General features: G+C 38.8%; 1 protein-coding gene across 6 annotated transcripts; it reads right to left on the reverse strand.

The window, feature by feature from the left end:
* Positions 1 to 30: 30 nt before the first annotated feature.
* Positions 31 to 27,136, reverse strand: lrrc56 (leucine rich repeat containing 56). Of its 6 annotated transcripts, none has more exons than XM_088611629.1 (13): positions 27,000 to 27,136; positions 22,435 to 22,599; positions 20,042 to 20,129; positions 19,395 to 19,455; positions 15,977 to 16,073; positions 14,173 to 14,370; positions 6,183 to 6,360; positions 5,636 to 5,851; positions 4,805 to 4,869; positions 4,194 to 4,333; positions 3,720 to 3,919; positions 2,776 to 3,142; positions 31 to 1,712 (listed from the first exon to the last, which is right to left on the reverse strand). In XM_088611629.1, the coding sequence occupies exons 2-13, from the start codon at positions 22,588 to 22,590 to the stop codon at positions 1,523 to 1,525; spliced, it is 1,956 nt and encodes a 651-aa protein (XP_088467755.1). In that variant the 5' UTR covers positions 22,591 to 22,599; positions 27,000 to 27,136; the 3' UTR covers positions 31 to 1,522. The 6 variants fall into 6 exon arrangements, with proteins under 6 accessions (XP_088467755.1, XP_088467754.1, XP_088467753.1 ...); XM_088611628.1 differs by lacking the exon at positions 27,000 to 27,136 and adding an exon at positions 24,980 to 26,876; XM_088611627.1 differs by lacking the exon at positions 27,000 to 27,136 and adding an exon at positions 24,594 to 24,961 and having other exon boundaries at positions 22,435 to 22,595.
* Between the last annotated feature and the right edge of the window lie 8 nt (positions 27,137 to 27,144).

A 27,144-nucleotide genomic window follows, 5' to 3' on the forward strand; every position in this document is an offset into this window, starting at 1 on the left:
TCCTACAGAACAAAAAAAAATGAATAAATGGACTGAAAATATATTTTTTATTTATTTGCATTTAAAAAAAATCATTTTCTTCAGGCACATTTTCTAAGCAAAACATGCATAAAAATATTTGTATTTTACATTGAATACAAATCTTCCTTTAAAATACAAACACAATTATAATAGGTCTTCTGAAGTTAGCTCATTCATAAATAAGCTAACACACAAATATAATCTCTCCATAGAAGTGGAGAAGCCACAGCTCACTAGCACATATTTCTTATTCAGAGACTTGATTCAGCTATTTATAATTATTTTCATGTGAAATTTTCACATCCCACAGACACATGTCAACAGAATGCAATGTCTGTTTTCCTTCTGGTCTCACAAATAAGGACACACATTGTGAATCAATCATAGGTAATCATAGTAATCTCATAGAAAGGGGACCACCTTGTCTCCAGATAGCCAAAATCCAATAGATGTTGACAGAGATATCTTATCCTCATCATTAATCTCTTGAAAATCCTCATGTGTCAATCAACAGATCATCTTGAATTAATTCACCAAGGTGGTGTGTTGAATGACACAAGAAGAAGAACACAGCAGCACAGGTTTAATTTGTGTTCATAGGCCTGTGTGTTAGCACTTCTAGTTCCATCTCAATATTACCGATGTAGGTTTAGTTTCTCTTATTCTTTGAATAAATAACGTTTTTTATAAGGTGTTAAACAGGATGCGCACATATTCTTGGGTTAACAAGCCCTCGCTTGCACATTTGTATTTTTTTCTGTTATCTTCATTAAGACACAATTTGTTTTTAAGAAACTTTCAGCCCTCAGTTTCTTCACATCCTTCAAATTACATAAGATTTCCAACCAGGGAACTTCTTATAAACCACCACATTTTAAAAGAACTTAGCATTTAAGATATAGGATTTTGAACAAATTTAAAAAGGAAAAGTGGTTAAAATATTAATTAATTAATTTTAAACAGAACTGTGGGAAACAAATGCTCAACTATTTTACTGACATCAAAATATTGCTTTCAGTGATATAAATATAGAAACATTTAAAAATGTTGTTAAATAGGTAACAACATTTCCTCATTTTATTTTTGTAATAGTGGTAGAATGTAATAGAATTATAATCTAATGTTAAACACATTTTTGAATACTTTTTAGGGACATTCATCAAAATGTTGCAGATGAAGAACATTTATTTCAAAGGGGTTTGCGTAGAATTGTAAAATCTGTTGTCTTGTCAGGTCCCTAAATTAATCTTCCAGATGAGTCACCCAGTGAAAAGAGACGCACAGGACAGAAGAAAAAGAGGACATAGAAAATGAAATGGATTAAGGAAAGAGATGAAAGTGTTACTTCACACACACAGCTTAGCATCCACCCTCCATGATGCTGGCTTGCTCCACTCCAGTCCTGATTTGCACTGAGCTCCTTGCGCTCGAGATGCACCTGTGTCTCGCTGGAGAGAAAGCCCCTGCCTGCGCCGTGACCCTGCAGAACAAGGGTCAGGCCTCAGCTGGAGCCGGCGCCGCCCCTGGCGGGGAGCACAGCCGGCCGGCTGGGCAGTCTCTGTAGGGTGGCCTTGGCAGTAAAGGGCCGGACGGCATGCAGCGTCACAGGCTTCTCGGGAGTCTTCACTGAGGAGCGGATAATGGGCTGGTGGCCGTCGATGCTTTTCTGGGAGTTTCTGGGCGTCGCTGAACTGAAATACAGCAGAATGCATGAGGAATGTACTGTAAGCAGGTGATGTAGAACAATGGCTCGCAGGGATGTGAGAAATATTTTTACGATGCTAAATGAGATTATTTCTAGTATGTAGCAGTAACCTCATTTTATCTCTCAATCAACTCAAGACTTCCTGAAGCAGTCCCCAGGTATGGTGACTGGGCACTGTGATGTGGGAAATGTATTCCTTTGGATTAGATGTTAAACTGAGGTCTTGACTCATTGGTCATTAAATAACTTTTGGTTCTGCTGATAAGCATAGGGATCTTAAATCCCACTTTGGCCTTGTACACTCTATCCTACATTCAAATCACCCTTAATACAAATGGTGAAGTTATTTCTCACCTCTTCACTTATATGCTATATGTCGCTATATGTCACCCAGTGTTTCTATTTCTTTTAAACAGTATGAGAGAAAAAGTGCTCTTACACTTCCTATGCATGTGTCCAACAAGTGATGATCCTTCTGTCACAATTAATAGTTAGGTTTGTGAAGAAAACTTACAAAATGACATTACACTTCATTGCAATTACCAAAGGGACAGTTACATTTCTATAGCAGTTAACCTTAATTGATCACTATGAAATATCCATCCATCCTTTTTCTAACCACTTCTTCAAATTCAGGGTTGAGAGGGGAGCCAGCAAACAAAAGGCACAAGGCAGGGTACACCCTGGACAGGACGCCAGTCCATTGCAGGGCACACACAGACACTCACTCCAGAGGCAATTCTCCCAGAACCCCAATTTTCCGATCTTACCAGTATGTTTTTGGACTGTGGGAGAAATCCCAATAAACACAGGGAGAACATATAAACTGCATGCAGAAAGCACTCCGTGAACCGACGGTCCCAGTGCTGCAAGGCTAACCATTGTACCACCATGCCACTTTCCACATGAACTAAATTTCTATGTTTTTTAGAATGCAATTGTCTCTTTGTGAGAGCTGGGGATACGTTTTCTGTGCACTGCTAGCTTATCCTAAAAACAAATATCAGCACTGCCAAAAAATCAAGCAGATTGTCACCGGGAAGTCGCACCTCTGATTCCTGGACCCTCCAGCTGCTGGACCAGACACAGGCCTCAGGACATCCAGGCTGCAGTCTGGTTCTGCTGCTGCTTTCAGTTCTGGACGGATCTTGGGCTTCACCACCTCCGAGTCTGATCTGCCTCTCTCCGGGCCCAGCAGGGGAAACTCCTCGTCAGGCTGAAAAGCTCTGGTGGCACTGCAGCTCAGAGAGCTCTCCTGCTCCTGACTTGGCACGGGAGTGCGGAGCCGCCGTGCCCTCATGTCTGAGAGCCTCCAGGCAGCAGGGGGCACTGTGCGCGGAGGTGGGGGAGATGGACCCATCAGGGGATCGGGCGATACAGAGTGGCTCCAGTCCTCATGGGAGATGACCTCTCCGCCTTGCAAAAAATGTGAAAAGCAAACCCAAGTAATTACTTGTGCTGCCAGGTGTTCCCTCAAATTTGTTTCAATTTTGACTAATTTCTGATTTCTGTCATGAACGTCCTGAAGATATTCCTGTGCATAGTAGAGTGTAGATCACCTTCCATTTAATTTAGATCAAGGGTGCACAACTCCTGTTCTGGAGAGTCAGAAGGTTTCTGGTTTTCCTTTCACCAGAGCCCTTTACTACCTCACTGAACTCATCTGCTTTTTGGACAAGTTGCAACCTTCAATTATTCTTAAGAAGATGGAAATTTATAACAATCTGCTGTTCAGGGTCTCTGGATGACTGCAAGTGGGCTCCCCGATTTAGATCAAATGATAGTAAAAACAATGAATATACAGTCTTGTATACACAAGGTGTGGTAGTAAACGTTTAAGTGTCAATTTGGTCTTGCTGGATCTGACTCCCAGTTCCCAAATCTAATTCGACAGATGCTAACTGAAAGAACTGACATAACAATCAGTGCCTAAGCTGTATATTCCATAGTATCCATACTTGACAGCATGCTCCCTTCAGTGTTTGCAGATCACCTGGCGGTGGGGAGGGGGCTCCTGGAGATTGGAAGGAGGAGTCTGGTGAGGCGCTGTTAGTGCCATTGCAGGACCAGGCTCCTCTGATCTCTTCTTCCTCACTGCTGTCACCGAGACTGTGGCCCTCCTCTTCCTCATAACTGCTGTGCGAGATCTTGAGAACCTGTGGCTCCCGCTCCTTCTGAACGGCCTCCAGGCGCCTGCAAGACAGTGCAGACCCTCCACTTCACTCAGCTGAGACAGATGGTATCAAAGGCCACACTGCATGCACATTTAGACACATACTGTACCATGGTTTCTATGACATTCTCGAACTGTTCTCCCAATACATCAGTCTCCAGAGGTGTACATTCTTTGATACTGATAGATATACTCATCTTTCTTAAAGAACACATTATTCAACATCATTTGATATCTGGCTCTTTGAAATGTGTTTTGTAGTTAAATTACAAAAATACAAAATTAAGGAAATACTTGTTATGTTCCTTCCTCCACGCCCTCAGCTCTGCAAACACATCCTCTCGATCCCGGGTTTCCGAAGCTTCAGTGTCGTAGGTGTGCTCAGGAATATGTTTGTGCTGGGCAAAGGGGCTCAACTGAGGGCTGGGTGCCAGCTGCCAACAGAGAGTAGGTGTGAAAATGCATCTGCACCTTAAAAATACAGCATTTGTCCAGAACATGACATTGCAGACTGTAAAATTACAAATTAATGGTCTTGGGCATCACAGCCACATCAGAGCTCTGTTCAAAGTCAGAACCTTAAATCAAGCAACATCTTTAATCTTTAACTTTGATTCTGTCTTTCCACATATTATTGTATCCATCTATTTAACAATACATTTTGTTAGCCAGAAACCAGCTGTCAGTTCCTTTAATTATGATCACAGGGGGAAAGTGAGGACAGATTTTAAAATGACCCATATACATAATTTTTTTAAGAAAGCCAATGCACAGCTGTATAATAGTGGAGAGGAGTGTGTGTAAATTACAGAATTCACACTATTTTTCTGAAATCTAATCCAGGATGTGTTTTACAGACATGATTATTGGTTATTCATGGCCTCTTTTTTCTGTTCCTGACTTACGTTCAGTTTCTGTTTCCGAGCACAAAGAGCTCTAACAGGGTTGCCACAGATTACCCTCCCAACACCTGCAGGAGAAAGTCAGACGTCAGCTTGGACCATGGGAACCCAGAAACTGGAAAAACGAAGAGCCATAAGAAACAGGACCCAGAGAAGCTTGCTCAGGCTGGGATTGTGACCAGAATTCTGCAAGAAGAATGGACTACATGAAAAGCATGCAATCATCCAGAGTGATTTCCTTCTGTTATGCAAAACTCTAAGCAAGGTTGCTTGGGTAACAGCTGCAGAGATCAGCATACAGTATGTGATAAAGCAAACCACTGGCTCTAAATCTGAAATATATAAAAGCTACACAAGATGTTTAGCATGTTTGGATCTAAGATGTGGACACAACTTCATTTAACTGTTTACATTTTTATATTTATAGAAGAAGAAAAAATCACTGTTTTTACATAGCTATTCACCATAATATCCCTATGTGTCACAACAATAACCAGGAACAAGTAGCCTAGGTCTTTAGATAAAAATGATTAAAACCTCCACCCGGGATCCATTAAACATGCCCCTGAATATAATTTTTGCATTATTAAGAAAACAGAAGATTCCAGATATAGCATGAGAAATAGATATTACATTTAATGTTTTTTTAACTTTAAAATGATTTTGGAAGAGTTTTTGGAACTTGCGCCCTCTGATTTGCATTTCACTGTTCATAATGTTCCTGATGTTCATGCTCAGCTGAGCTGAAACCCTACATGATCTCCAGCCAGGTGTCGTGAGCTTTAGGAAAGGAGTGGGGAGCGTATGTGTGACTCTGATAAAAGACGTGGCCACCGTGTGTCAGGTCACTGGCGTCCTGCTCCAGAGAGGCAGGGTCCGAGTTAGAGGAGCCTGGGCGGGAGCCAGGGGAAGAAAGGGGCCTGGCACTGCCAGGACGACCCGCACTGACAGGCCAGGGTGCTGCCCAGGGACGGAGGGCTGAGCTGGGACGGCCGGTCAGTGGGCGCAGACCAGAGGCAGGCCTGCCCGAGACTGCGCTTACAGCTTCTTCTGTGGAGTGAAGATAGAGACAGCTTTGAAAAAGATATCTCTTTTCTATTGTGCTTTTAACACGTGTATGCTCAGCATTAAAACCTCATTTTTTAAGTAGTATCTATATACACATCACCAAAAAACAAATAAAAGGTCTTTTTAGCACACATTTCAGAAGGATCATTGAGCCCTAAATCTCTTATAGCCCAATATTGTACCACTGACAAGTGGTGACTATATTTTCTGCTCTCGGAAAAAAAAGCCTCATATTCTGGGACAGCTCTGCAGTAACTCTGCCCCCCCAATTTAATGGGGAGAGACTCTCTGTTTCTGAATTATCATCACCTACCCTCAATGTCCAGATCTTGAGCTAAAGTACTGTCTTTGATGGAGTCCTTCACTATAACCCAGTCTTCGCTGGGGGTGCTGGCAGGCAGAAGGCCCTTATAATCAGCAGGGATGTCGTCCAGGTACTTCAGCTGGGGAACCAACTCCTTCACTGCTCCTCTGTAGCAGTACTGCTCCGACTGCATATGGAACAAGGAAGTGTTGCTAGACACGATACCAATTCTCATCTGTTTCAAGCTCACGGGTTCGTCTTTTCACATAATCCCTTTTTTTTTTCTTAGACTATATTTTACAATCAGGTCTCAAAACTGCTAAAGGCTGTCTATTTGTAAATTTCAAGTTTTAAACATTGTATTGTTTTACAGCACAGTGCAACAATAAAAATCAAAGAGGCCAAAGGGGGTGGAAAATGGATGTGAATTAAATGAAAATGACCCTTTGAAGAGTTTTTTTTTCATATAAAAGCAATGACTGCTATAATATAAAGCAACTGAAATATTACACTTTCTTTTGACAGTACAAATCTTATCTCTTTTGAGGAAGATAGTTTGTAGCACCACACTGGACATCACACAATTCTGGCACTTTAGCCCAGCAAATGAAGACTGAACACTGCAAGAGCAGAGGTCAACTACAGAATTTTAATTTAATATTATTTTCCATTAATAAAGCAGCAGTACAGAGTAGTAGAAAGAAGCTATGGATTCATAACAGGTAGGATATGGGTTCCAGTCCCGGGTGGGGCACCACTGTAATAGTCAACTCACATTGCTACAGCAGGATACCAAGGAGAATACAAATATAAATTGTGCACGATTAAATCAGACCAATAAAATAATAACTTTAAAATGAAAAATAAATTTGAGACCCTGATTTGTTCCTATGAATTGTACCCCTTTTAATTTTTATACAATGCTAACAAATAACATACAGTATGTTCAACTAGACTGCAGACAAAATTTAAATGTATTTTTTCTTGATGCTTAAATGCTTTTCGTGAAACATTCCAATGGCCTGAGATATTATTCTTCAGCCACATCATTGTAAGTGCAGAGCGGTGTTTCTTAAACAGTGTACTCAGGAGACATGAGTGTATCTTCTGCAAGGGCAACAGATCACTGGTATCTCAGCAAATGTTCTCCTTAGAGACACTATGACTCTATAGCTGGAAGAGTCCAGTAAGCCTCATATTCTTTAATAAAACTAAAATTATTTAATCAGGTAGACAGAAAACCTGAGAGGCATGTCTATGTTTTACTGATCTAAGCACTATTTTTAACCGTTGTTTTGCCGTAGTACAGAACCACAGTCAATCAGAATATCAGAATAATGCATAATGGCTTTGGAGTACTATACACCTGATACATCACTGGTTCAATTGCTAGCATTGCCAAGTGAATGACACAATACATTTTCAGAGGTGACCTGTAGATGACTGTGTCCCACATCTCGTCAGAGCTCTACAGTTTTGATCTTACAAACATCAATGCCCTTAAATGTCTAAAAGATTTATTTCATTTAAAGATTTTAAATTGTTTTCTGTGTTTTACAACATGGATGTCTTTTTATAAGTTTGTATAATGTGAATCTGTTTTTGTTGAGGGAATGAAAATAAGCCCAACATATTTAATTAAACAAATTAATGGTTTAATTATAGGTCAAGGTTAGCTGGAATAAAAGCCCAGAGATATTGTTTTTTTTTTTTAGGTCCAGAACTGAGAAGCTCTGCTTTTTTTCTTTTTAGAAATTAAACTCTTCATATGGCTCAGCACCTCTGCAAACTCATCCTTAACATGACTCAGCAGCTCTGCAAACTCATCATTATAATGACTCAGCAACTCTGTAAATTTATCATTCACATGACTCAACACATCAGCAAACTCATGCGTAAGATGGAAAAGAAGGTCAGAAAATTGGAAAAAGAAGAACAGCGCCTTGCTTCAGACCTGTGTCACCTAATGACACCAGTCCGGGACTGAATTAATGACACACTGCCTGTGTGGCTTAGAGAAACGAGCCCGGTCTCATTTTGTTGTACTCCCTGTACAGTGAAGCACTGATGCAGCGCTTATGCATATTCAAATGGTTTCTTCTTGAACAGCAAATGCTGCCCACTCCACTTAGTGGCAAAGGAAGGTTAATCTCCAGTACATATCTATCCAGTAAGTGGCGTTCTGAGAGAAAGGGCCATTTAACCTGTTTTCAGATTTACTGAACTTCTGTATCACTGGCAGGAACGGATTATTTTTATTCGCCCATTTCTTTACAAAATTAGTAAAATTAACACACCAATTTGTTAAAACAAAGATGCATAGTCATGGAGGAAAACTAATTACAGAAAAAATATAATTCTGTCTCCTGCTCTTTGTTTGTCAAAATTTGTCAAATTCTGATCATGCATCAACACATAGTATAAGAGGGATAACTTCTAATAACATTTATAGGATGCATAAAAATAATTGTAATCATCTGATGTTTTATTATTATATTGATAATGATAGTTATTTTCATGTGCTGTAAATCATCATAGTTATACTCAGAACTGAGGCGTCATTGCAAAGTGTATATCAAAACAGTTATATCATTTCATGGCTCTGCCAAACACATCCTATTGCTCCATTGTGGTGTTTTTTCCTAGATGTGGAGAAAATTGCCAAGAAGGAATAGTTGATTCTTCACACTTCCATGGTTGATCAAAGAGTGCTTTCATGTTCTAAATTAAGAAATTGCATTTTCATGACCTGCTCTGCGATTATCTCTCAGGCCCACAAGGGGTATCTGAGAAAATTCATGCTGCCGAAGTTATCACAGTGCACTAAAGCATGGGTGAGCTAAGCCTGTAATCTTATCAAGCAGACCCCCTTTTCTGCAGGGGAAGAGAATTAAAAAGCAAATTAAGAGGTTCCTTATATATCAAGCACACAGTTCAAATTTGGTCTTTGGAAAAAACATAAGAAAAGTGACAAAGGATTTAATTTGGTGTTTTTTTTTTATCGGATTAAATGCATTTGGTCACCTAATGCTTAAACACAGCTTAATTATAAATTTGGATTTAATAAACTACAACATCCGAATATAGATTTTTTGTCCTTTTCCTATTTTTCTGCTCATTGAGCTAAAGCTCAAAATGGTGGAAAGAAGCACCCCTGAGTCAGACTACAATTCACCAATGGCAGAGTGTCTGTATTGCCCATGCCATTACTAACAGAGATCGCAGACCATTTATCATATCAATAAGGGGTATCTCTAAGAATAATATTTATGCATAAACTCATTACACCAGTTTCACATCTCTTTTTTTTTACTTATTATGCTGGATGTTGCTTCAGATATTCTAATTTTTTATTTAACTTTATTGTAGATGCAGAAAGATGTTTAGCTGGCTTTTTGTATCTATATTCAGCACAGTTGTAATTCTAATGATGAATAGGTGTGAAACTACTTCTGAGTCAACACAGAATTTTGGACATTTGTTGAGTCAGAAAGTGGGCAATGTAATATCTGCCCACCCCAAACACAAGCATAAAATTCTCATTAATTATCTTTTCTATATCCATAATTTACACTCTCGTCTAGCTATACCTGTGTTAAGGCAGATCCATTCCAAGGACTTGAGCACGATGGCATGTGTGTGAATGACCCACACTGTAGAGAAGCTGTGAGCACAGCACACTGATTTAACAGGGCAGAAACCAAACTTGCAGCACAGTGCAACAACATTGTAAAAATGATTTGAGGATCTGATTGATACTTCAAACGTTTTTCCCTAATGTGATTCATACATTTTCTTCTCTTTTGGAATTTAAAAATTAAGACCAGAGGTGGGTGAACAAATCCAAAAAGGCTTAGAGCAGTTCTGCCTCCACTGTGATATGATGAGGCACAGGTATTGTAAGTCCTGATTTTTACACTCTTAATTGCATGTATTTGGGCTAACATGCCTGAAAATACAAAGGTACATATATCATTTCTTAATTTAGAAGAAATTAGATTACTTTTTAAAAAGCTTGCCTTCTTTCAAATTTGTTTGAAAGAATGAAATATGCAAGTACCCAGAGGTACTTGCATGTAGGTATGACTAGTCTCCTGGATGTCATACAGACAGCTGCACAATCTGTCTCAAGCCAATAATCCATAAGAAGTCTTTGTGTTAGTCTGTATCTTATAATTGTTTATATACAATTATTGCTACTTTATGAACAACGAAATCTATAAAACATTATAACAAAATACTGTGTGCAAAACATCTTAAAACTAAAATTGCATCAAAATTATTGTAAAGAAAACATCTTTAACTGAAATTATATTTAAAAATATGGATATGTCAGATTTCATTACAAAATAACAAGGATTAGAAAGGTCGAACAATCAATGCAAAATAATGTGTGGAATGATTAGAAAAACGTAATGCATTTCAGTGCTCTACATTTGCAGGTATTGTTTTACTGCACATCTTACATTGAATAACTGTATCTAATTCCTTTTATTTAGGGGTTAAAATCATTTTTTGGGAATAGACCCTGGAATCCATCCCCCATATTTACAATCATTCTTTTGGGGAATTAGAGTTTAATTTACACATTTTGTAATTCAAGAACTTGTATATACAGTAGCAGTAATTCAGCCTTCTATAGATCATCCTGACATTTACTAAGACAACAGAAAACACTGCCTCGGGGTCCGTCCGTGTGACATACATGTAAATTACATTAATGCAAGCCCCTGAGTTATGTGCAAGACACACTTTGTTTGAATAATGAAACCCAAGCCTGGCTTGATTAAGATAAAAAAATGATGTGATAGTTTACATTAGCCACTGCAGACTGAGAATGCAAGATGATTTTAATTTCAATTACTGGAGATACCAAGTATTTCTTATTATATCACATTTCTTTTTATTCAACGATAAAATAAAGTACCTGGGACAATGCAAGGCCAACTGCTACTGTATATGACAGTGTCGATATACAGTATTTTAAATGAATGAATAACTGCAGAGCACCTTAAATATATGATGTTGAGAATGTGCAAGGTGCAAAGTGATACCATAAAAACAACATATCACTATACACTAAATGTAAAATAGCAGTGCTCTTTAGGCCTCAAGAAATTAAGAATGGGCATGTTGGCTTTTTTTCTAAATCAGCACAAAATAACAAAAACATAGCATTTTTACAGATTTATGCTTTAGAAGCTACAAATATGTACAGTACATTAGTTACTGAAACAATAAAAAATCAAAATAGTGTTACTTTTAGGCTGCATTACTTTAAAAAAATCTGTTCATCTTAAAAAAACAAATTGAACCTGTCTCATCGGTGAACAGAGAGTAAGATATTAAGGGTTTCCTACTTTATTTTAGTATGCTTTTTCATTGCCTTTACAGTTGATAATTTGTTTCAATAGGTCCATTGTCTGATACACCTTCAGTGCTGGCAGCTGTTGGTCTGTAGCCTGATGCATTCTGGTTGTATCATGACTGAGGTTGAAGCCAGTACAAATGACATTATTGTGTGATTTACAAAGCAACCCAAGCAAAGCCCTGCAACCACAAGTTGACAGTTAATCTACGCAATGCTCTTGAACATCCTTTCTCCTACACCCAGGTTCATGAGTACCTGACAGCTGTTGGATTGGGTTCACATTAGTAAAGTCATTGAATCACTTAATAAAGTTCAGAAATAGATCCAGACACAGTTTCCTCCGTTCACCTTCAACAGTCGCTTTCTCAATAGAGTAGAGAAGCACAGGCAATGGAAGACAGACCGAGCAAATCAATTAGAATAACTGAAAGGTAATGGCATCATTAGTCATATCGAAGAAAATATCCAGAAGCTGACCATTTGTTTTCACAGCTTTGGGATTATTTTTGAAATATTTTTCTCCACATATTTGCTCCCTTTAGATGACTTCAAACATCCACTTTTACTCTTCCTATTCTGGATGAGGGTCTTGGTAATTTCAAACTGTTTTTGCAAATTACTTCTCAATGAAAAATAATGTTGCTTTGTTGATCTCGGTTTTTACACTTGCAATTTTAATATTTTGTGCTGGAAAACAAATCTTTGACAATTATCTTTTACTAAATTACCTTGAGGATCAATGTCTTTTAGAGCCCAAATTTCCAAATTCTGATTTAGATACCAAAACCACTTTAAATAGTTCTGTATTGGAAAAGTTTAACAATGATTAAAATTAAGGTTAACTATAATTCTAGTCAACAACATAATATAATTAAAACAACCAAATGTGGTTTGTTTTGGGATACTTGTTATTTAGTTCACAATTTGTGCTTCCGAGATGCATTTTATATCATGTTAGTGAGCACACTTTAAGAGAGCTACTGAAAGATGGTGCAGTGAAATGGAATCAGACTCTGCCTCAGTCTCCTCTTTTAACTGTGAAAACAAATCCGTTTCCACTTTCCCTATGAGCAGTGAAGATCATTAGGCTTTAAAAGCTGATGATCTCATGCAGTCTCGTGAACAAGGTCAGTTAAAAACAATTAGAGTGAACAGCACACTCTCTGGGCAAGAAACATATTTACCAAGAGAAATATATACCATGTTTAGGCTATGAAATGGTTTCTGACTGAATGTGTCCTTGCCATTGTGTTAAGTGGTATTATGCAGCAATGAGCAGCCTATTGTCAATAACAACGTGATTACAAAGTACATGTATGTTAGTGCTGTTCTTGCTGTTCAGTTTGGGTTTGCTATAAACTAGATAAGAGATTCAATTTAAGGTACTGATATCAACATGAGTATTACTGATATGACTCTCAGGCAGAATTTGCGCAGCACCAATGCAAGTCGTACATAAATGGAAAGCTAACTATCTTTAACTTTAGTTGCAGGTTATATTAGATATTAGATATTATGAAACATTAAGATACACAAACCCAAAGTCAGCTTAAATTAAAAAAGCAGTCAATTTTCTAGCCGCAGGGTAGCTGGAGCTAGAAGCCAGCAGCCATATCACCCTGCAACTCACAGCTGGTAACCCACTGAAGCTAAGCAGGTGTGAGCCTGGTCAGTACCTGGATGGGAGACCTCCTGGGAAAAACTTAGGTTGCTGCTGGAAGAGGTGTTAGTGGGGCCAGCAGGGGGTGCTCACCCTGCGGTCCATGTGGGTCCTAATGCCCCAGTATAGTGACGGTGACACTATACTGTAAATAGGCGCCATCCTTCAGATGAGACATAAAACCGAGGTCCTGACTCTCTGTGGTCATTAAAAATCCCAGGGCATTTCTCGAAAAGAGTAGGGGTGTAACCTGGCCAAATTTCCCACCAATGTAGGTCCCACCAATCATGGCCTCCTAATAATCCCCATCTATGAATTGGCTACATTACACTGCTCTCCTCCCCACTGATAGCTGATGTGTGGTGAGAGTTCTGGTGCACTATGGCTGCCGTCGCATCATCCAAGTGGATGCTGCATATTGGTGGTGGTGGAGGGGAGTCCCCATTACCTGCAAAGTGCTTTGAGTAGAGTGTCAAGAAAAGCGCTATATAAGTGTAAGCAATTATTAATTATTATTATTATCCTGACAAGTAACAGGCTCCAGCCAGTCCATCACAGGGCACACATAGACACAAACACGTTCTAACCCACACCCACACCAGGACCAATTTTCCCAGAAGTCAAATAACCTACCAGTGCATATTCTAAATATAGGAGGAAACCAGAGCACCCAGAGGAAACCCATGTGAATACACTGAGAACATATGAACTCCATGCTGATGGCACCACAGGCCTACAATTGAACCCAGGGCCACAGCGGTCCGAGGCAGCAATGCTAACCACTGAGCCAACACAACAAATGAAATATATATTTTTTATTTATTATTTTGATTTATGGTGCCTTTTGTAAGGATGAAAAAGATCACCAAACACGTCACTCCAAATGTGAGTTACCAGGATCGTACGGCTTGTGTCCCTCTAAACCTGAGCTGTCATCAACACCACAGGGGTTACGAGAAGCTGGGTACCTTGCCAGAGTCTGGATGTGGTGTGGAGCAGACAGGGTTACCCTCCAAGGTCAGCGTGGTCAGTCTGCAGCAAAGTCCCAGGTATTGGACCTGTGTGATGTCGTCAATATTGTTCCCTTCCAGATCAAGAATCTCGAGGTTGTCCAGCATGCTCACCTGACTCAGGTCTGAAATGTCATTGTACGCCAAGTACAGTTCCTAAGAAAATGAGACATAGTATATCACGTGAACAGCTGTGGCACTAGGAGTGGAACTGCGCTTTGCTGTGCAGACTATTCAATGGCGATTAGAAAAAGCACTCCTTCTGAAGTAGGTTTTATATGGAGATAAAGGATGTCATGGAAGTCTGGGGACCACCCACCACCCCTTTGATAGTGTACAATGATTTATTTTAATAGAATGCTGTACAATAGAAAAGAGGAAATTACAATGAAACTCCCTTGAAAAAAAGGAAGACATTGTTTGGATAAAGAAACAAAAACATTTCTCTCTTGTAATCTCTTCCAAGGAAAAAAAAACAATGAACTACTCAATAAAATATTATAAATATATACAGAATATTAACATTATGAAAGAATGTTAAGCTGTAGAAAAATTTTCAGAGCTACAAAGTTTGTTTTTTTATTTTATATGGGACAGTGTGTGATATTTACAAAAGCCATTGAGGTAAAACATCGCCTTAAAAAACAAATTCAAAGTCAAGACAGGGCAAATATCTGGAAGATCATATTTAGAGCAAGTGCTGCATGTAGGTACCATATAAAAACCACTTGTATATGAATATATCAATATAAAATAGAAATAAGAATCACTTGAAGAAGCTACTTCTGAAAAAGGCCTATGTGTTTATAATAAGGTAATTTACAAACGCTCTGGACAATATGGTCAAGCACTAAAAAGGCAGACTGTTAGACAGAGTTAGAAGTGTAGAATTTAAAGCCATTAATGTTATGCTGATAATTATATAACACACTAGCAGAATGTATTTATTTAGAACATTATGTATAATTTTGATCAGATTAAGTCCCATACTTAAAGGAATGTCCTTCTCTAACAGGCTTAAAGTACTGAATCTTTTTAGTCTTGAACAAAGACTACAAAGGGAAAATGAAAAATCCTCTAGGGCACTGTGATAGTTAATTAAATGAATGTCTTCACAATCAGCAGTGTGACACAAACCAGTGAACAAAAATAGTAAGTGAGAGTGCAGTGAAAATTGAGAACATGAGGTATATTTTTACACAAAGAGGAGGGGTTTACCTAGCTGTATTATTGAAATTGATACTTTGACTTCTTTTAAGAATCAGATGGAAGAGATTGTCAGATCAATAATAACCAAATACTCTAGATAAGCCAAATGCCCTCCTCTCATTTGAAACATTTTTATGTTGTTAAAAAAAAAATTCTTCCTAGATAATAAAGACAGTGAATTTCTTATCATTAATCCAAGGTGTTCTTTATTTCTGTAAAAAATAATGTATATATTCATATAATATAAAATGCTAAAATAAACTATCATTACCTTTAAGATAACACAGTTTGGAAAGTGAACTGGTCATAAAAAAGGCATACTTGAAAAAAACACTGAACATCTCTGAGAGGTCAATAGGTTTAATGTTACTCTGACTGTCTTCATAATAAACTAACAAGATGATTCAGGTTAAATCACTGTGTACTGATTAAAATAACACTGCAGTCAGCATTAGGAGGTAGTAAACACAATAGTGACCATTTCCATTTGTGTAGCAAATGATTCATGGCCACATGCAACAAAGTTCAAGATTAAGTCCAAAGTTCAAAATACCTTCAAAGAGCAAAACGAGGGGATCCCGTCCAGATCCAGCAGCCCACAGCGAGCCATCCACAACACCTGCAGGTGGGAAAGTGTGGTTCCCAGATCCCTGGAAAGACAGAGCACAGGAATAAGCAACATTCCCCACTGCTCATATTCCACATTCTGACATCCCTTCTATCTGGATGCACTTGCTCTTGCGGGTATTTGATTCTGTAGGATAGACAGACATCTGGAGGTCATCCTTGGAAGAATGACAGCCTATCCGTCCAGTTAACTGTCTTCCTCCCTGCCGGCTGACTGAGCCAGGATTCTGCTTTGCACTCAAGAATGGTGACTCTATAGCAGGACCAATGACATTCACCTCTAAAGAGTATAAATAAAGCAAGGACTAATGCTGTGAGCCATATAGAAGGCCTAAACATTTTAGTTTGAAGATACTGTTCATAATCATTGGTACATATTTATCCCTAGGCAACAACATTGAAGAAAAGGCAACACACTTTAGGAGTAAGCAGAAAGATGTAGAGGGCTGGAATAAGACAGATCTCCCTAAATTGAGAGATTCTAGCTTATGCTGTACATCGATAAATAATAATAAACAAACTAATTAGTTTATTTCATTTTATTTGTCAATGGGCAAGTTAACTTTAAAGTTTTTAAGCTCTGAAGGTAATTAAAAAGATTGCAATCTGAAGCAAAGGGATAAGGGTGAGAGTCAGTCTCTTACAGCAATGTCACATAAAAGGACAACCCTTCATTTATATTTCTGCCACATAATGCAGCAATCACAAATGTTTGAAGGCTGAAATTCTAGTATAAAACCAGATTGCCACTTGTGAAGATCATCTCAGTATATGGTGAGTGCCAGCTATTGCTCATTCACTGTTATAATCAAACTAAATGGAGTAACATTTACAATGAACTGCTACTCTGAATCCTAATCAGACATGTGAACTTAGGATACCGAGAGATCAATGCACATGCATACTGTGTGGGCTGGACAGAGGTGCATACTGGCAGCACCTGGCACACAACCACAGTAACCAACTCACTGGTGTGACCAATCAAATCAGGTTTCTCCATGACAGACGAATCAAGAAGGCTGCAGCAGTAAGCCACTGTTGGGACAATTACGGTCACAGGTGACTAGTGACAAGTGCATATGAAACCTGCCAACAGCTGGGCTGGGAGTAAAGTTATTTTAGTTCAATAAAGTTATATTAAGCTTTTTATATCAAATAAAATGATTATCTCTATTTCAATCAATATCTGCCTGCATAACTGAAAAACAAACGAAAAACATTCTAACTTTCACCAGAGGAAAGCACAATAATTGTGATAATGCTGACATTATCAAAACAACAGCTTAACAATTCACAGGAGAATTGCAAGCTTTATGGCCCATCTTCATACAATCAACAATACACACATTGATCTGATGTATGATTATTGTGTGACTAACTGCCAGTATAGTTGTTTTTGCATCTCACTGATCTTCAGTTTCTAGAAATATTACAGTACATGTCTCTGCTCATCCGTGTACATGTACTGTACACCTGTATAACAGCTGCAACGAGCAACACTTCATAGTTTCTGAGTCAATTCTCTAACAAAGGGTGACAGCTTCAGCCCGGATGTCTTACAGTATTCACATCATCAACATTCTCTTAAACAGAAACCACAATAAATGCTCTAAGAATCTTAATGGAACATAACAGCTTTGTTGATAATTACAAATTTTACTGCCACACAGAATGTGTCTGGTCTTGAACAGAACCACAGATTGCAGGCTGTTATTCTAGTTTTTGAAAGAAACCAGGTGTATGCATTTCCCAACTTCTGGATTTCCAGATAAGATCTCCTGCACTGTGTAGGACCGTAAGGCCGTTTGTCAAAAGTCTGAAATATCTGCAATTAAATAAAGGTATTTCTACAGTTCTTTACATACGTTTGCACAGGAGGTTTACCACAAAACTCAAGTCACAGTATTTTGTATATATTTCCCTGTCATAGAATTAACTGTACAAGGGCTTTCAATAGTCTCTGTATTACAAAAGACAAAGGAATTTATTCTAACCTGCAGTTCATAAGCTCACCCATTTCTAGCACATACTGTAGCTTTTAAGCATACTTGACACATCAATGAAAAAAGAACAAGACACTGACAAGTACTGTAATCATCATTGTCGGGTAGGCAAGAACCATCATTTTCCTAGAAAATAGCAAGAATTATCCGTTGGCTACAAAGTTTGACTATTAGAACACCTTGAGGAAACAGCAAAGTAAAGGTAATATACAGAGTGTGAAATAGCACTGACTGTGCTAAAAAAAACCTCTAAAAATATATGAATTGACCTATTCTTATGAAGTTCGTCACTTGTCAGAAAGACATCAAGAACATAGGTTTGGTCTATTACAACTGACCAGAGGCAGACTTTTAAGAAATGTTATTCCAATCCCGTTTTACTTAAACAATAACATAGTGAACACTAATACAGCAATCTTATTAGCAAAAACAGAAACTCAAGTGTTTTTAGGAAGGTATTGGCACACAATCACAAAAGCATAGAGCAGCTATTACATGATCAAATTTGTCTTTGGAAATATTCCCAAAGGCACAACAAAATGGGCTTTTAACAATGTAACTGCTTTACTGTAATTTCATGTAAAGTAAATTAATATAGTTTTTTAAGGACTGTCACTTACCTGTTATTTAAATATACTGAATTCTGATTTAAATGCACAGGGTAAGAGCTGTAATCAAATTTTCCAGTACTTGTAGCATTTTTATGGAGTTTCAGAATTCTCTCAGCGGTGACTCAAGACTATACAAACTCAAGACGTTTGACAGTAAATCTCCCCCTTCCTGTATGAACTCAGCATTTAACGAACCAATATACTGTAATATAGCACTCTGACTCAGCTGCTGGTAGAAACTGTAAGAATTCTTTATGTACGGATGCCTATGGTAAAATGTAATTTCAACCCACAGCAGATCACACTAGGCTTTTAACATGACAAACTGTGATCAAATAAGCAGACGCAGACTACATTGAGGCTGGGATACAGTATATTGGACATCACAATAAACAGTAGTTGTGATGTATTTCTGTTCCTCAGAAAAAGGAAGTAGGAGAAATGGTAGAAGCACACTGAAATAATGGCACAAACTTAAAAAGAGCAAAGAGATAGTGGTAAAGTGGCGATTCCAATCTGAAAAAAAATAATCTACACTAAAGTAATGCGGAAATGCCCTGGACCATACGTTCAGAAAACATGTACTGATCAAGTTATCTTTTCTCTTCTTCAAGATAAGACATGCATTTAACATGGCATAAAGGAATTCTATGCTATATACAGATATGTATCATAAAATACATTTATTTCACTTTTTTGCAAAAAAAGTAAAAATCTATAGTCATCTTACCTCACAGAAACAATTAAACTGTTGTTCATCTTCAGCTGAATGAGGCTGGGCAAATAGGTGCCTATAAAATTACAAGGAGCATTTTCCAGTTATCAACAAAAAAAACAAAATGACTCAATGAAAATAGGCCACCTCTGGCATTTATCCATACAATCTTCAAAGACCTTCTAATCTAAATCACTGTGAAATACAACAGGTTACTGCCAAACGTGCCATTACAGTAAATCTTTCCCATCTGCATAAGCACAATACCTACATGCCTGAGGGAAACAAACAAAGCTTTTCTTTAGCTGCTTTGCATGGCAGAAGACTGGAACCTGAAAACAGCATCATAAAATGTCTGAGACTTGTATGTCTTTTCTTCTTAATTTCTTACTTAATTGATCTATTAACCTAACAGAGCCACTGATTTGTAGACTTTTTTTTGGCCCTCACGAAAATACATTAAAATGTCTGTAATCAATTCTCTACTTATTCCTTATATTGTCCCATTCTGCGTCTCATAGATTCTGTCGCTTTTCTTCAGAGTCTGCTCTGTGGAAATCTTAAACCTTTGCTTGAGACCTGTGCAGTCCCACTACCTGACCTGTGCAGTTACAAAATATACAGTACAGTTATACATCTATCTCACCATAGATCTATCTCACCAAAGTTTCCCAGGGTGTTTTCTCTTGTGTCCACACATATTTCAAGGACTTTCACTTCTTCCAGGTCAGATGTCCCAGTTATGGCTTGCTGAGTAGAGAAACATATACAGAAAGGCAGTAATTGATCAAATTGATCACTGAATTGCAGCTTCATATTGATCACTATTGATTTACAAATGCATTTTTCAAAACATCATAAAGTCCTAAAGTGATTAATAATAATAATAATAATAATAATAATAATAATAATAATAATAATTGCTTACACTTATATAGCGCTTTTCTGGACACTCCACTCAAAGCGCTTTACAGGTAATGGGGACTCCCCTCCACCACCACCAATGTGCAGCATCCACCTGGATGATGCGACGGCAGCCATAGTGCGCCAGAACGCTCACCACACATCAGCTCTCAGTGGGGAGGAGAGCAGAGTAATGTAATTCATAGAGGGGGATTATTAGATGGAAGGATACTAATTCTGCTTACTGTCTTGAATGTTTTGGTACCACAGAGGACAATAATAATGTATTGTCAATATTAATGTAACATAGTGGTATAACGGTAATTTTACTGTAGCAGCAGAGTAAAGGGAGAACTGTAACCGAAAGAAATAAAAGGCAGTTAAATTGCCACTAAGTATTCCCTGATGCAAAACTTTTATTGACAATGTTCATATTTCAGAAATTCTGGTAATAATGAGAAAGCAAATCGATACATTCAGTAAGCTGTCCAAGGCCTATCATTGATTTGGCTGACACTGAATGAAGCTGGGGGTGGCACTGCCTTGCTGTCTTCATGGAATTTGTAAGTTTTCTCTGTGTTCGAGTGGATTTCCTCCAAGTGCCCTGGTTTCACACCACATTTAAAAGACATGCTGGTAGGTCAACTGGCTTCTGGGAAAACTGGCGTGAGTGTGTGCATGTTTGTGTCTGTGTGTGCCCTGTGATAGACTGGCGTTCCTTCCAGGGTGTATCCTGCCTTGAGCCCGTGGCTTGCTGCAACAGGCTCCGACCCCCTAATGACCATGAACTGGATGAAGCGGTTTAACAATTGGTGGATGCATAAAACTGAAAACAAAAACAGATCCTTTGATTTTTATACTGGCTCACGTTGCAGCATCGTCAACAAACGCATTTTAAAAATTCCTCTTTATAACAAATAAAATCTGTTTTAAATCCACTGTAAACGGTTACACTTTGGGCCAAGTGTACCAGTCTCTAAGAGAGTCTTCAGGAAGCAGCACAGTTTATTGTACCAAATCACACCTGACTTTACTTTCTTAACCTGCCCTTTCCTCAATGATTTACCCACCCATTATAAATATGCACTGCAGCCCCAAAGATTGTTTCATTTCTGTACTTCACTCTTTCAGAAATGAAATAAACGAACGGACTTTGCCTTGCGATACATCAGGATTTCACTTGTCTGAAAAGTGTCACCACAAAGAGTGCCTTTCAGCCCACGGCTCATTATGAGAGCAGCGCAGGGGACTGATAATAAATCACATCTTCCAGCAGCTAAATGGCCAGATCTCTCTCAGAGTACTCAGCTGTCCTTATTCCCCAGAAAGCAATTTTAGCAAAGTGGTTAATGGCATGCCCACCAAGCCACTGCTCATTTTGATTTATAAGCTGACTAAATAATTTTAAAATGAAAGAGAAGTGTATTAGAAACTAAATGAACTAACAAAAAAGCAACAACATAAATCAGTGAAAAATTGCATCAGCTGCACCCTCCCCGCTGATTACTCAGGGTTGACACATGATTTCCATTCGTGGCTGAAAAGGGAGTGGAGGTTTTAGCTCAAATTAAACTTGTCTGATATCAATACAAATAAAGGAAACTGGAGGAGAGAACATTTTATATTTTCTTTAATGACACATCCTGTTACTCGAAGGCTCAAAAAATCTGACTATGGCACTAATACAGAGGCATTAACCAATGATTTCAGCACTTCTCCTTCAATTTGATCATCAAGAGCAAGCAATAGCTTTGCTCCATATTTTCCTCCAGTACAGGAAATGAAAATATGATAAAACTGCAAGATTACAGTGGGGAGACACACACATGTATCCTTGGAACAAGAATAAAGAAGGAGTGCTTTTGATCAGTAGGACAAGACCTGCTCTCCGCAGGGGTTTGCAGTCCTTCACTTGGACTCCACACACACCTGCTCCTTTTTGTTGTAGCTGAGCTCCAATTACAACTGAAACCCTAATTGACTTAAATAATTAGGATTAAATTGACCTGATTGACTGTTTTCAGCATTCAAACATGTTTGAGGTCACCTTTTAACTGTTATATTTCACTGAATAAAAGTCACGGCAAATACATCAATCAAGCATCTTGTTAGTTCTCTAAATCAATGGTAAAAAAATGGGTAAAATCCTTACCAATTTCTCTTGTGAAAGATACTGCTCCACCAGAAGCTCAGCATCTTCATAAACTGCAGGACTAGGGTTCAGCTGGCCGGATCCGGCTAATTCTGTCACCCAGATCCGAGCAGTACTGGGCCGCACCACCGAAAAAGGATCCTGAGAACACTGCATCGCACCTTTCTTGGAAAAACAACAAAACTTTGCTCCACAGACATCTTATCTGCTCAAGCTATCTCAGAGCTTAAGCAGCTATTAATCTTCAGTACCTTGATGCACAAGCTGTGGTATTTTCCATTACTTTGTGTGTCTAAGGAAGCATCCAGTTAGAGAAAAAGATTTAATTTAACTACTCTGGGGCAAAATATATAAATATTTTTGAAACTACACAGACTTTTTTAGATTTGTAGAAATCTTCACATCCCATGCCTCCAAAAAGGTAATGTACTAGAACTTTACTGTGTAACTTGCTAAGATAAACAAATGTTCAACAAATTTAGAGAGAGGGATCACTGTGAAATAACTAAAGATGTACTACACTTAAAATAATTAGTGACTTCATTCATGAAAAAATATGCATGCAATACTCCAGGTTTTGACAATACTAGTATAACACATAATCAAAGACTGACATAAACAATTGAGCTTAATAATATGTTTAAATCAGATGCTTTCTGAAAAACAGCTGTACGACACACTACACAAACAACAACTCATCTACATAAGACAGTGACTACCTCTGCAATAAGACACAGAAATTAGAAGAGAAGTTCTTTTATCTTCAAATGATTTGTTCATTTCGTGAACATAACACTGAGTTAATCATTCTTAGTCATCAAGAGTTCATTGCACGAAATATGGTACTAAAGGAAAACCGTAAGGACAAAGAGACTACAAAAATCTGGAAACATGTTCCTGGGGGTTGTCACAGTGGTGTTGTGGTTAGCTTTGCTGCCTCACAACACTGGGGCCCTGTGTTCAATTCCTGGGATGCTGTATGTGTGGAGTTTGCATGTTCTCCACGGTCATGTGGGTGTTCTCCAGGTGCTCAGGTTTCCTCTCACAGTCCCAAAGACATACTGGTAGGTTAATTGGCTTCTGGGACAACTGACCCTGGTGTGAGTGTGAGTGTGTGCATGTTTTTGTCTGTGGGTGACCTGTGGTGTCCCATCCAGGGTGTACCCTATCGTGCACCTATTGCTTGCTGGGATAGGCTCTGGCTCTCCCGCAACCCTGAATTGGAGAAAATGGATGAATGTTCCTTTGAATTGTCACTTGAAAACAGTTCAGTTCAGTTCATCCTTTTTCAGTGTATGGTGCAGGAGTCTCCAACCCCAATCACAGACAGCACAAGACCAGCAAGTTGTGCGGGTAATCATTAAATAATAATTTTCCCTAAACTGAAACAGTTTTAATTGTGATCAACTAAACGTGTGTTTTGTTAAATGAATTAATTAAGTGATTGCTTGAAGCAAAAATCAGAATACCCTTCAGCACAAAAGAAACTGAAGATTGCTGAACCGAAGAAGTGTTTAACTTATCAATTGTTTAAGTTGGTGTTCCTTATTTTTAAAAGGGAGAGCCTAAAGCCTTTAGATACTCGGTTTCTCCAATGATTTTTATAGCACTTCCAAAACAATGCTTTGAAAATTTAAAATGATTTGCACGGAAGACTCACTTTAACTTAACAGCCTTGGTTACAGCATGTTGAGCAAATTACATTCATGCACATCAGCGAAACCAGTCTGGGCATAAGACTTGGGGATCCAACTTTAAAAAAATATTTTTGCGTCAGCTACTGTGTACGCCTGCCTGGTGACTGACTCGGCGTGCTGGTAACACAGTACTCTGAAGTTATCACTCTCGCTTGGTGATTGCATGCCTATCAAACCGCAACGTGCACATCACCTGAAAATTCACCTGCCAATCTGAAAACACAGAATCCTAAAATGTTCACACCAGGAGACATGAGTGATTACATACGCACACAACAGTTGCATATATAAGTACAATTACTTGAAACTCTTAATGATCAATTTAAGGCGATTAATAAACAGTGTACTGTTTGCTGGCGGGGATTATGTGTATGTTACAAGTTTATTCATGTTAACAGTAATCCACCAACAGCTAGAATCTATTCCTTTGTGCGTTGCACGAATAAATAAAATAAATCTTACCTTGTACAAGCGAATTAAGGCGAATGCATTTTATTCAGGTATCAGTTCAGCCTTAAAAGATGTGCGTACACATACAAGTTAAACACATATAGTTTGGTTAGCAACGCGGAAAGGACTTCCTGGAGACGGAGGGGAGTGCCTAATGCATCCTGGGAGTTGTAGTTTTAAACTCAGCCCGTTCATCCTGCCCAAGTTAAGGATGCGCAAAACGATCTTCGATCTCAGGCTAACTAAATGGCAGTAATGTAAACTATAATCTTTGGACGCTAATATGAGATACTGGGACACAAAGAAGAACAGAAAGCAGGAAATACTGGACTCCTGGAGCCTGGAGAAGCTCCGTGAAGCTGCCCCCCCCTACAGACAGCACAAACGATTAAACCTACCTCATTCGTTAGTGCTGCGTTTGTGCCGTTTTGTGTCGCTGTAAGTAGCGTTTGTGCTGCTTTCGTTTCCGGGATATAGCGCCTTGTTTTTCGTGACTATCTACAAGGAAATTTACAGGTACCAACAATATCAGTTCTTGAACTCCTGATTGTGATTAAAACAATGGGGGCAATTTGTTTCCCGAGTCTGTCTGGTCGGGTGGGGTGGATGTTTCAATATATTTCAATACAGCGCCTTCTTTTCCTGGCTGTGAAGTCACTCCGTGACGTACAAAACACCAAAGTCACGACCACCAGATCTTTCAGTTGTGATCTTTTGATCAGTTGACCCCAGACTTTGCAGCCTTTACACGAATAAACAGTCTTACGTTTAGAGAGGAGTTACTATGTTAGTTCATTGGGTTAGGTGTTTTCTTTTAATTTTTAACCAGGTTCTCGAAAATGTATTGCTTGTGTACTCCTTTCATTGGTGAAGAGACACCAGTTTCCAAATTACCGCTGGTACAGCATGAGAGCCCATATTCACATTTTTAGGAATTAGTTTCAAGATCGATATAATTTTAAAAAATAAAAACAAAATTGAAAGCACGAGCATAATAATATAATGATCATAGATTTTACATTTCTATTCATTTTTGAAGTACAAAGAAGCAGGTGTTTCCCCCACCTTAAATATACGATTAAAATTGTTCAAATACCATGTATTAATTACAGGAAGCAGCGGAGACAGTTATATTGCAAATAACAAATGTATTTATTTCTAAGAGTTGGGGACATTGTGAATCAATAAAGACGTTAAAAAATAAGCCAATGTAGTTATTTTGCAAATAAGTAAAGCATTTTTAAAACAGATTCTCATTGACAGTAACAAGCCGATCCACCTGGCGCTGCTGGCTTGAACAGCTCTCAGACCCGTGATTGGCTAAACTCCCGAACAGCTCGGGTCGCGATTGGGTGAAGAGTGAGAATCGACACTCTGATTGGGTGAAGCGCCACAGCGCGATATGACATACCCCGACAAAACGCACGCCCCCATGTCGCGACATGTAGCCCGCATATCGCTATAACATACCCCGGCAAAAATCCCCCGCCCCATGTTGCGACATGAAAGGCCCTATGCTGTCGAAACACAACCTATCTGGGTATATCATGTCCTGATATGAGACCTTTGATGTGACAGCGGTATCAGGGTTGCATGGAAGCAAGGCGCCAGTCCTGATATACACTGCCGCGATATACATGGGGTCCCTGTCATGACATGCTGCGGCCTGGTATGACCTGTCGCGATGGTATCCCACAGTTACGTGTTTGGCAAGAGCGTGTCATGGTAGGGAAAGAAAAGAAAGACTTGCCTTATAAAAAACCCCCATAGATCTTACAATCACGGTGATTTTACATACATTACTATACAGGGAATAATGGGTATTTTTCACATCAAAGGAGGCTCATATGTTTATGGATGCTGATTGTCTTTAAAATGTTAAGGAAACGAGCTAAACCGTAACAGGGCGCTTGAAGTCGGCAGAAGGGGGTCACTGTATGGTCACATGATCACCGGAAAACCAAGGCGCTATATCTCGGGAACGAAAGCAGCACAAACGCTACTTTCAAGGGCACAAACCGGCATAAACGCATATAAACAAATAGCACTAACAAATGAGGTGGGTTTAATCGTTTTGCGCTGTCTGTAGGGGGGCATCTTCACGGAGCTGAAAAGAGATCATTACATTTCTTGCACCCAGGCAAGCAAAAAGGACCTCTTGTATTTTTTATGCTCGTAAACAGGAAAGTCTTGTTTTAAAGCTGATAACTGTTTGACACGCAATTGCAAATCGTAAACAATACTTATTTAAACATTGACTAAATCATATTACCTAAATACATGCACATACTGTACACAACAGTTAACGCAATATATAACAGTATATTATTTAACGCGACTGCTGCTCCCGTCAGTGTTTATCTGACATGCATGTTAAGGGATGAACTATAAAAAAGCGTAAGCTCTCCAAAACTGCACCCTCCTCCTGCTTTCCTTTGCCTGCTGGATATGTCAGCTCGCAGAAGCTGCTTTAGTCGCGGACTGATCTGGACCGGGGACCCGACATGTGGCGTGAGAGCTTTAAACCCGGCACTGCTGCTGTCCCCGGGGCCGCCCCGAGAGC

Source organism: Lepisosteus platostomus, chromosome 18 (assembly GCF_059453375.1).
Source record: "Lepisosteus platostomus isolate fLepPlt1 chromosome 18, fLepPlt1.hap1, whole genome shotgun sequence".
NCBI lineage: Eukaryota > Metazoa > Chordata > Actinopteri > Semionotiformes > Lepisosteidae > Lepisosteus > Lepisosteus platostomus.